Source organism: Diadema antillarum, unplaced genomic scaffold (genome assembly GCF_040938485.1).
Source record: "Diadema antillarum isolate AM-2024a unplaced genomic scaffold, OU_Dant_1.0 seq00000371_RagTag, whole genome shotgun sequence".
NCBI classification, from domain to species: Eukaryota; Metazoa; Echinodermata; class Echinoidea; order Diadematoida; family Diadematidae; genus Diadema; species Diadema antillarum.
Window position 1 is genome coordinate 814,319 of NW_027271371.1, and position 11,930 is coordinate 826,248.

The window sequence follows — 11,930 nt, forward strand, 5'->3', positions numbered from 1 at the left end:
TGAGTAATATTGACTGGAATTTTACCAAACTTGGTCCAAGTATAAAGTATGATGGGGCAATTACTTGATTAGATTTTGGGTGAAATCGGCTAAAGGCCAAAAGTCAAAGGTCAAGGTCAAATCATGAAATTGTATCTGTTTATGCGATAACTCAAGACTGGATCAAGCAAATTTCACCAAAATTTGTCCGAGGATGATGTATGATTGACAATTACATGATTAGTTTTTGAGTAAAATTGAACAAAGGTCAAGGTCAAATCCTAAAATTTATCTGTTTACGCAGTAGTTCAAAACTGGATAAAACAGCTTTCACCAAACTTGGTCCAAGGATGATGTATGATGGGGCAATTAATTTAGTAGTCTTTAAAGGTGCATAGTCCCAGTAGTGTAGAGGGCGCTGTTGATGATACTGCCGATAACCATTAGCATTGATACGAAGATTACCGAAGTTGAGCTGTCATCAAGAGTAAAGTGCGTAGGTGTTGCTAAGTAACGTTGCCTTCGTTGTCTTCTCTGCACATCGCGCAGTCTGTAGTAATGCCAGCTAGGGTGCATGCATATGTGCTTGTTATTGTGACATCACAAAAGAAGTTTGTTAAAGCTGTCATCCCCCGCAGCTGAATCATGAGCCAAACTGTGATCCGACCACTGACTACAGTGAATGGGACTTCTTCGGACTCGGGGAAATGGGCCACAGCGTAAGCGCTAAAGAGGAGTCAATAGCATAGGACTCTATAGGAAACTTGCGCCATGCGCCCGCGTATGCATTTGACTAAAACACCGGGACCATGCACCTTTAAGTGAAATTGGCAAGAGGTCAAAGATCAAAAGGTCAAGGTCAAATGCTACAAAGTTTGCTATTTCCCCCATATCTACTGTATGCAATGCCTGAAGGTATTTTCTTGAAACATAGTGTAGACATGTACTGCTGCGTAAAGATTCTCCAGAGAGAGTTTCATGTCCTAAGGTCAAAGGTCAAAAGGTTAAAGGTCAGGTGAAAATGTTAAAATTTCACTTTTCTTGCAAATGGTTCAATGTATCTTCATGGAACTTGGTACATATGCATGTACTGACTGGCAGGGATTATCTAGGGATTTTAGGGGTCATGGGTCAAAAGTCAGGGGTCAAAGGTCAAGGTCAACTCCTTAAAATCTCACTATTTCCCTCATATACTAGTATATGCAATGCTGGCAGGATTATTTTTAAAACTTGATATATACATGTATTACCTATTAGTGGAGATTCTCTGGGAAATTTTCTGCCAGAAGGTCAAAGTTTAAGGGTCAAAGGCCAGGCTGAAATGAAAACCAAAAAAAATCCATTTTTACTGTAATTACACTTTTTCTTCATACCTTGAAAATTACTCAATGCATAAACTTATAAAAGGGTTGGTCAAAAGTCAAGTAAAAATCCTCAATTCCCCAAATACATGATGTACCTGCACTCTTAGACAGTAGCAAACCTAGTTAAGGAAAGTGAACATTCAAGACATTTCTGACAAACCTGTCATTTCAATATTTTGCCAGTTATGTGAAACTGTCATCACACATTGTGAAGACATTGTACAATATACACCTATTGGGAGAACCAAGGAGGTTTGAGAAATGGAGTGCTAACTGGCTGTAAACATTCAAACAGCTGTGAGTTTTCTTTTGACGTACAAAAGAATTCCACAGTTGCATTTGTGCCTTTGATGATCAGGGTTCGATGCTGCCGTCTTTCCGAGCAATGTGATGATTCATTTGGAACGCTAACATAATGTCGGCTATATTTTGTTTGTTTTTGTATTAAAGGAAATTAAATTTCAGCTGATGATAAGGCATATGAAAAATTGATTAACTCCTTGTCCAGGATTATGTCAAAAAGTGTAAATCTGAGCCGTACGTTGTGAAAATATTTGAACTGCACCCTAACTGGAAAGTCGATTTTATCATCTTTCCGATCACTTCCGACGAATTAAACTGATATGGTATAATTTTCAAGTGTAGTTCTTTATTCTTTTATATGTTAGATTAGTGTAAAAACATATAAAGTCGGGTTATTTTGATTCTTCCATAGAAAAAATTTTGTGTAATTTTTATTCGCACATCCGTGTGTCTGTACATTTATGTACGGCTCATGTTTCATAAGAAGGGACAGCGAAAAGTGATTACCACCGTAGAGACTTATGTCCATTGAGAATGACGAGTCATGATGCAATGCCACATGAATCAATTGTCTTCCTATCTGTGAGGCAGCTCCAGTTTAGCACATACTTTAAATATTTCTTAGTGGCAGCATCAAACGTGGGATCAAAGGAAATAGCACTGTTGTTACTCCATCTCTTGAACCTCCTTGGAAGAACCATGCATTATGGCGGAGGCATACCAGTTGCCATAACGACATTTCTAGTTACATTTTCATCTTCTTCTTGAAAACCCTATGACAGATTTCCACCAAACTTGGCAGGTAACATCCCAAGGGGGATAGGATCTCAATTTGTTAAAATGGCATCATGCCCCCTTGGGGGCCCCAAGGCAGGCCTACCCCCCCCCCCCCCCCCCCCCCAAAAAAAAAAAAAAAAAAAAAAAAAAAAAAAATTAATGAATCTTTAAAAGTCTTCTTCTCTAGATCCAGAAGTGATAGAGCTATGTTAATAATGTGAGTTAGTACAATGTACATAGATGAGTGCAGTTTCAAGTTTGGGGGGGGGGGGGGGGGGGGGTGGAGGACTATAATACATTGTATGTACCACAAAATCAGTAGTCAACTATCAGCTGTTCATTAATCTGTCAAAATTTCACTTTCTCTCTTTCTCTCTTGGCAGCTCAATGAAAGATTCTCCAGTCAGGAGGAGGAAGTCATTAACCGCCTGGTTGGTGAACTAGAGATGCTGCGAAGAGAGAACCAGCGCATGTTCCACGAGCTGGCCACAGCACGGGAATCGGCTTCAGAGGATCAAAAGCGCTGTGAGAAACTGCAGGTATACATGCTGAGGTCGTGTCACAAAGGTCATCTCTGCTATTAGCAGTTATTTTGTCAGAATGAAATACTTTACGTGGAATTTGAATAGTTTGAACAGGGAATTGAAACAACACAATTTCGGATTATCATCCAGGTTGTGTAAGTAGATAAGTTGCTGTTCAGCACTCTACTGTGGCTAGGACTTAACCTAATAGAGGCATACTGTAAATGCAACTACCTTAACCACATATACAACTGTACTGTAACCCTGAAAACTACCGATTGGATATTGTTATGGTAGCATACTGACAGCTAATATATTGAGAAGGTTTTATGTTGGGTTTTAAAGAGCTGTCTTGTCTCTCTGATTCTATATTGAAATCAGGAAAAAGCTTCACAGATTGAAATCCTTCTCCAGTTTGTAAGCGATTCAGAAGAAATAGGGCACACCTGGTGATTGTGATGTTTAGTTGTGCAGGACATATTTTCAAGAGTAGTAGAAATGCATTGCCCCCAAAGCCTTGCACATGGAACTTCTCCAGTTTTTAGGCAGCTCAGATTTAATTTGGTATACTTGATGAACATAATTCAGTGTTGTGCAGGACAAGTTTGTAAGAGTAGCAGAAAGTGTATTGCTCAGGTAATATTGCATTATAGCCCCTAAATCAGGTAAAAACCTTGCAGACTAAAATCATTTTCCACTTTGCAAGTGATTCACAGAAGAAATTTGTCACACGTAGTGATCTAGATGTAAAGCTAAGCTTGCCAAGTCTCTGTGGTTCTGAAAACTGAAATTTTTGTTCATTTCTTAACAATAGGATACCAAGATTTTCTTGATTCAGGTATTTTGGCCTGTCGAGTTGCATGTACAGTGTAATACACAAGTATCTTCCTGATTGCTTAATTTCATCTCCCTGGTTTTGATGTGGAAATGTTGGCAGCACTGGTAATATTTTTCAAGACATATTTTTCAAGAGTAGTGGAAAGTGTATGTCCATGGAAACAGCGCATAAGTTACTGTTTATTATTCGTGGCATTGTACAGTTACAGAAGTGTAAGGCCAGGGTATTAATCACCTTCATTGATATTGCCAGTTTTTGTCTAGTAAGATGCATTTGATGTCCAAGTACTTGGTATCTTCTTTAGTCTTTTACTCTTTTAAACCTTCTTGAGTTGATGTGGGAATTTTGGCAGCCCTGATGTTATGAAGCATGCATATGAAAAACCCGGAAATTTGAAGGCTTTCATACCTGTTGGGCCTGAAAATTATGGTACTTTTAAAGGAACCATGATTGTTTCTACATGTATTCAAAGGAGTTTAGTTCATCTTCAATAGAGTTTAAGGTTTTGGAGAAAGAGGATCCCCTGCCACTGAATCAGAACTTGCATTATAAAATGCATCAAATGAGGCAACACAATGGTTTGTGCATGCCATTATTGTTAGGTAGACTGATATCACTTCATCATGCATTTGTTGACCATTTACTCAGGGTGCAGTCGACAGACTTCAGATGGATGTAGAGCGACTAACGGCTGAAAACTTCCGTCTCAAATTTGCCGCTGAAACTGGATATGAGGTCACAGGAGAGGACCTCTTGGCAGCTATGGCAGGTGGGCAAAATATGCCTCCTTTGGTGAATTTGTGTCAAGTTGTTCATTTCAGTATTCTGTGGATTAAATATTTTTTTGCATGTGGTGTAATCATGTTGGCGTGATTTTACTCACATCATCACCACATTTCTTGCAAGGCAGAACCAATGCAAAATAAATTACTGTGTAACCACAGTATGTTTGTGAGATCGTGTGGCCATATTTAACTTGGGGTAACCTATTCAGTGCCAGCACTGTTTCCTTTAATAAAGGTCCCTACAGTTATTACATTAGCACTTTCAAAGGGAAGATTGTGGGCAAAACATCTTGTCCAAGAATGTTAGTGGTAGATTTAAAACTCAAGAACTCAGATCTGGTTTTGTAATGCAGGGTCACAATTTAACATGTAATATCTACATGTTTTTATAATGCTCTGTGAAGTTATGATTACTACTTGGCATGTACAGCCAATTGTCCATTGAGTCATCTTGGGAACTTCTATGATTTCATTGCTTGTAGTATAAGATGTGATCCTTTTTTGTAAGTAGGGAAATCCAATGAAATATTTTGAATGGTCATCCACGCAATCAGTTTTGCCTGCAAATTGTATTATTTGCTGTGTGTTTTTAGATTCAGACATTGGATTTCAGTTGCTGCCTTCACCTGTCATGGATCGAACAAACAAAAACTCCCAAGAAGACATCCCATCACCAATTCTGACTGCCCAGGCAGAACATGAAAGTAAACTCTTAGCCATGAGAGCAGAAACCAGCAGCATGCGCAAGCTGCAAGAGCTCCTCACACAGGCTCATGCTGAGAATCGCAAACTGAAGGCAGAGCAGCAGGAAAGAGGCAGGACCTGCGAACTTGAGGGTGAAATGTCAAAGGTCAGAGAGGAGCTATGCCAGGCAAGATCAGTAGGCGAGCTTCTGAAAGAGGAAAACACACAACTAAAGGGCAGAATGGTTAAAGCCAAGACGGAGATTGAGGGGCTACGCCAGAGGTTTCAGGAAATGGAGGCTGAAGCACAATCCAAGGGGACTGACTCAAAGAATGAAGTCTCTGCTGCTGGTACAGAGACACAGACCAGTCAATCAAATTCTTCTAAGGACACAAAAGAGACTGGCGACTCATTTTCAAGGAAACCAAAGAATAAGCATAATGAGGAACAATTGAATAGCTGCTTCAGGGCAGCACCTGCTGAGATTGCGCAAGGGAGTGTTGTAGATAACAAGGTAACAATGGGTAGGAATGAATTCTCTGTCGGAGCTGTCAATAGTACATCCCATCAGAGCCAACGAAATGTTGATGGAATTGCAAAGCTTGACAGGAGCCATGAGGCAAGGATACACATTGACTCCACAGAACGTGACCGATTGGTAGATGATGCAAGTACCAGTGACAGCACTGGAGGGACAAGGAAGTCGAAGTCCTCGCTATCCTCTGTGAAAAGTGCCTTGACACTCTCATTGAGTCAACATGAAACTGCTTCAGATAAAGGTGAGTCAGAGGGGGTTATGACAGGGGAGGAAGGTAATGCAAGCAGTCGAGTCAAGGAGTCTCCAGGAGCTGTGGTCGACTGGAAGTATCTTGCTACAAGTCCAGGACCAGCAACAAATTCTCCATGCTTTTCACAGCTTCTAGCATCAGAGCAGGAGACCGAAACAGCCTCTGAAGTGGAGAGTGAGGCAGAATCCAGAGCAAGTGATCTGTTTGCTTCAAGCACTGTCTCATCACCAGTCAGCAAGTTTCTTTCCTCAACAAAGGGAAGGAGGGCTAGTCTTGGAGGACTGATTGTGGCTCGAGCACAGAATTCTCCCCCAGGGACGCACCTGGAAAGCCATTCTGCCATTCATCCTAATGTAAAGGAAGAAGACGGTACCCTGATTGATAAGTCCTACCTTGACACCACTCCAGATTACTTCACAGCTGATGAAGGGTCAGTCAATAGAGGACATGCTACCAATCAGACTGATAACTACTCTAGACCAATCATCAGTGCACCAGGAAGTGACACTACTTTGACACCTTATCACACACCTGTGAATCCTAGGAGTAGGTTGAAATTTTCTTCTCTGACAAATACTCTGGAATCACTGAAGAGCATATCCCGCAAGGCTCGTGAGGACATTGAGACAGAAGTCTCTGTCAGTGACTGGAGTTCACAGAGGGAGACTTCTCAGGTGAAAGCCAAATCTATGAGTTCTGAGCAGGAGAGACATTTGATCCAGGAAGAGCTCTGTAGGATACGACTTGACAACAACATTCCAGGTGAAAAGTATCCAGAACTTGGTGGTGAACAGCGTACAAGCAATGGCTACCAAGTGACATTTTCCAGCAGATTCTTGCCACGTTGGCGAAAATTCCAGTACAGGAGAAGGCGCACTAACTCTAATGGACCATTTAAAGCCAATGACTCGGCAACAACAGGTTCCAGAATTTATGTGCATCACATGGCCAGTAGTGCAGACATGGCAGTAACGAATGTGTCTAATATCATGGACCCGTATGAACATCAAATCTATGGGGTCGGAAATGTGTATAATGGGCATGGTGTACATGGAAATGGATCACCTTCAAGAAGCAGTAGTGATGAATATTCTGATGAATACAAACCTTTGCCACTTGAATTGAGACAGCCTCGTAAACTTGCGGAGCATTCTCCGAGCAAGACATGTAGGTCATTCATGCCTCTGGGTCAGAAGGGACGGAAAGGTCAAAATGATGAAGTGTCTCCATCAGCAACTGGTGGAAAAACATTGACAGTATATGCTCATGATCAAATTTCTGAGTCTAGTGAGAGAGATGTGCCATTGTTTGGGCCAGAGAATGGACACCATCCACAATCAGATGGAATGGTTGGTAGCTCGTCAGAAGACATCGCTGCCTCTGACAGTGTGTCAGTGGTCAGTTCTCCAATGTCAAAGCAGAGTCCATCATCTGTGCATCCAGCAGCTGACAACGGCATGCCGCCGGGAGGTTTGGATACAGATGCCTTTGTGTGTAGCAGTAGACACCAAGTGAATCACAGTGTGACCAACGCCAGTGATGGTGCAGAAGGTGAGATAAGTGGGCCAACTGAAACATTGACTACAGCGGATCTTGATGCCTTGGCCGAAAGGATAATCCTAGAGGGGGACTCCGGGGTGTCTCTCACCAGCAGCATTGACCTGAAGAGTGGACTGCAGAGCACCTACAAGCATGGACTTCTGACCCAAGAGGAGCAGACCTATGCCAATGCCTTAATAGCGAAGTATGTGCATCAATTGGCTGACAAATGAAGATTGAAGGGTTATATCTGATTGAACTCTTGCAGTAGTCAAAGGATTTTACTTGTAAACACATGATTATCCCGTATACTTTTTTTACTTGTAAACACATAATTATCCCACAGCGTTTTTAAAATTGTACTGTCTACATTAGTAGCAGTTCCTTGTAGTGTTCAGATGCTGTTCCATGATGGCATGCCCAATTGCTCTGACTTAGCCATCCATTTGTGTGTTTCATATTGTACATTTGAAAGAAGACTTGATCACTTTTGTGAGTCCACCTCTTGTATTTGTCTGAACTCGAATACTATTTCCACCATGAGAATAATTTGTAAAGCCAGGGCCATTAGCATGTGTCACACTACAAATGTGTGCAACGCATTTTGATTGAGTGATGCTGAATAATATGAAGTCAAAAAGTCTTGAAAGTTACAATGTACAATGGTGAAAAAAATAAGAAAAACTGGGAAAGACTCCTCCTTCCATATAACAAACTGAGACGTGTCAGTGGAGACAATACAAACTCTCAACATTATTTTCTCTGTTTTAATGAGAAGAGTTGTTGTAATTTTTCAACCATATATCAAATCCTCAAACTATGGTGATGCATACAGTCAGAGTACCCAGCCACTGTTTTCTTACTTTAAGCAGTTGTAACTTCTAAAGAATGCATCAATTCACTTTAAAATTCACATGTAGCATGCTTAGACAATGATAATGGAAATATGAACACATTTGATGATCATCACATAGTTGCTGTTAATTACTGAAGATTTATTACCAGAAAGTCTTCCGAAACCCATTCAATACATTAAAACAAGCATTTGTGTGACTTCAAGTTCAAGTTTTGAGGTCTGAATTTCAAGACAACCTCTATGTTTGGTAGCAGTCAAATTAATCTGGTATCCCTTTTATGCAGTAACAAACCTTTACTGGTCCTTTTTACTGGAGAAAGTTTCTGATGTCAGAAGTCATGTTTATAGAAGGAGAGTAATGCTGGCTCATAGATGTCATTGTGACATTTTTACCCATGATGTATGTCTACATGGAATTTTTTTTTTTGTTTGTTTCAACATGTTTTGAAAGTATTACTAAATGCACACTGCAGTCTGGTATGCTTTTTGCCAATATATGTGACCCGCCACGTCAAAAGGAACCCAAAGTCGCTGACCGCTGAGCCGAGAAAATCAAGTTTGAAGTCAGATCATCAAAATCGGTCAAAACCATCAACTTTCTGTGTTTGACATAATTTTGTAGTCTAATGTTTTGTCATCTGCTAAAATTTAGAAGCTAAATGATCAAAGGAAAGGAAAGAAATTAGCGTTTTTCTGGGCCATGATTTTCCAAATTTAAATGGAGCAGAAACGTGTCCGAAGATTTTGATTTAGCACCGCAGATAGACTCCACCCCTAGCAACGAGGGAGTGATCTTATTGGTGAGTGCTTGGTATCCTGGTTACTGATTGGTTGTGTGAAGACCGCTGGGGCTCAGTTTGAATGAACATAGTGGAGGTTGCTAGGGGCATACCTTCTATTGTCAATGGGTGAAAACTGTCTTGCCTCCCCTTGATCATGATTGTGTCGGAAGGAAAACTTTAAGGGCGGTTTTCTCGAAATGTCAATTTCATAGACCACTCGGCATGCTCTCTTAAAATCATCAATATCTCCGCAACCGAGTGCTTTTATGAGTCGTGTTATGTATGCATTTAAAGCGGAAGAGTAAGGGAATAATGTTATGTCATTTTCAGAAAGTTGATCTCCTCCAATTGTCAGATCCCTTTGTTGTAGTGCATCACATGTGTTGAGGAAGTTTTGAGTTTTGAGCCATCTTCAAATGCTGAGGGAAAAAAGTTCAGATTTGTCTTGATTTCCAGCATTGCTGAGGTACACCATCATTTGACATGGTTTAAAAATAGAAAAAAATCTATTTCTCTAATTCAACATCCTTGATTTTTTAGGCATGAATTGTACTTATGTACTGATCTATTGTGTGAGAATTTTAGCAATTTTGAGCAGTGAGAATTTAAGTTACCATATGTTTATATATTGCTTCTATAGGATGAAAAAGACTGACCTGATGTCTGCTTTCCACTGCATCAAGGTCATATGATTGTTATCTGATGAGTATTAAGTGCTCTTATTTCAGTGAATATGTAGTCTTGTATACAAAGATGTAATATTTTGGCTTAATACACATGCCCATGTCAATATAAATCTCAAAATTCATTACTATATCTATGTTAGACATGTGAGAATAAGCCAAAAAAAAAAAAAAGATATGAATACGTAAGACCAAACTGTTCCAGAATTTTGTGATGAGAAATATTTCTTCCAACACATCAGTGCTAATTACATGATACGTATTAGTAATCGTCAACATATTGTTATATGTCAATTGTTATTGATTCTCAAAAGTTGCAACTCTGAACTTTTTGACAACAGCAAAGTATTCATTGTGAAATATATGAAAGTGGTTTAATGTTGATTCAGAGTAATGCCTAAAAAATTTAGCATCTTTTGATTAGATAAAGCATGAGATGAATTCATGATAATATATTATGGTTATGTTTTATTTTGATGAAAGGGCTCTTTTTCAGGAATATTTACAAGCAATTTTAGAAGGAAAAAATAGTATGTCTTTTAAGATTTTCTTTTCAATATATTAGTAATTTGTATGTGATTTGACACCCAGATTAGAATACTAATTTATGCACATTTTGATTCAACAACAACAAAAAGCATTTTTACAAGTCCTTCCCCTCCTCCTCCCCCCCCCCCCCTCCTCCTCCTCCTCCTCCCCCCTCCCCCTTATGCATTTGGATACCCTGATTGTGCTATTGATCTATTTTTTAGAGGATTTTTTTTTTTTGAAGAGGTGGGAAAATCTCATGAAACCTAGAGTGAATATGCAATGTTGTTTTTGCTGTGCTTCAGTACCCAAATATGCACTGAATTGTTTGAATTGTTCCTACACTTAAAAGACTTTACATATCTTACATAGATACATTCCTAAACCAGTGACATAAGTTTGGAAGCTCAAGATGTGTGAACAATTGTGGATGAGGCACAAATGGTCCACAGAGCCATTGCCCATGACTTTAAAGTGCTGCTATATGATGTTTCTCTTTTGCATTGATGGCTGAATAATGTGTTTATACTTTCAGATCATCCAACTGTTGTGCCAAAATAATCTGTAATTGGCTAACGTGGTGTAAAGCATGCAATATTTATATCAGAACCCCCATGGCAATTTACATTCTGAGCTTCATTGTTGATTTCTGCCTTGAATAGAGGTCCACTATGAAGAAACAAACATCTCATTGGGCATTGTAGAGTGTGAATTCCTATCGGGTATTTTTATAATGATGCAGCTGCTTTAAAATGGAAAAGCTGATGAGTTCCGCTTCATACAAATACATGTTTACCATGCTTGTAAATGGAGAAAGAATATTTTCACTTCTACCCACATTATTACCACAATTGAAGACAGTCCGGAATATGAACAAATAGTGCTATTTTTGTAGTTTAAAAAAAAAATTAGTAAATTGTACACAAAGCTTAGCTGATTCCGGGTTTGAGTGGTATCTTTCAAAGTGTTCTGAAGTATTGGTGTAAATACATGTATGCTACTTTGACAAGCCAAAACTGGAACACCTCCAGTGACTTTGAGAGATATGCTTCATGAGAACCTCGAACAAGCATCTCTTTAATTTCTTTGTTGTCAATGGTCATTCTTTTATAATACATCTACATTAGATTCTCAGCCTTACTGCAGTACATTGTGTATATACACATAATTCATAAAAAAATGCATTAAACTGTATTTGCATCATTTTTGTTGATTATAGGCCTGTATCCATATGAAGAAAATTATGCAGGATGGGGCTTTGCTGTATAGCATAAAGAATAGTTATGTGCCTTGCAAACTGAAAATTTTATTGTATGGATTCCTAAAGTGATATGGTAAGCACACAAGAGCTAAGGGCTCACAGAGTGTGTGAACACTGACAGTTTATGTCCTATTATTCTTATTGGAGAGGTTAATGTGGCAATTGTCCACATTATGTACAGATGCATGAAAGAAAGCAGCACATTCAATTTTTGCACACCTGAAATAACTACAGCCCTC

At 39.4% G+C, this 11,930-nt stretch overlaps 1 protein-coding gene across 2 annotated transcripts in view; it reads left to right on the forward strand.

The window, feature by feature from the left end:
• The window catches only part of LOC139731434 (uncharacterized), a 65,920-nt gene extending 55,927 nt beyond the window's left edge, over positions 1-9,993 (forward strand). For both annotated transcript variants that reach the window (XM_071642320.1, XM_071642319.1), the window contains 3 exons: positions 2,807-2,962; positions 4,434-4,554; positions 5,164-9,993. In XM_071642320.1, coding sequence (XP_071498421.1) covers positions 2,807-2,962; positions 4,434-4,554; positions 5,164-7,814 — 2,928 coding nt within the window. In that variant the 3' untranslated portion in view covers positions 7,815-9,993. The remainder of the gene's footprint in view (positions 1-2,806; positions 2,963-4,433; positions 4,555-5,163) is intronic.
• Positions 9,994-11,930: the final 1,937 nt, after the last annotated feature.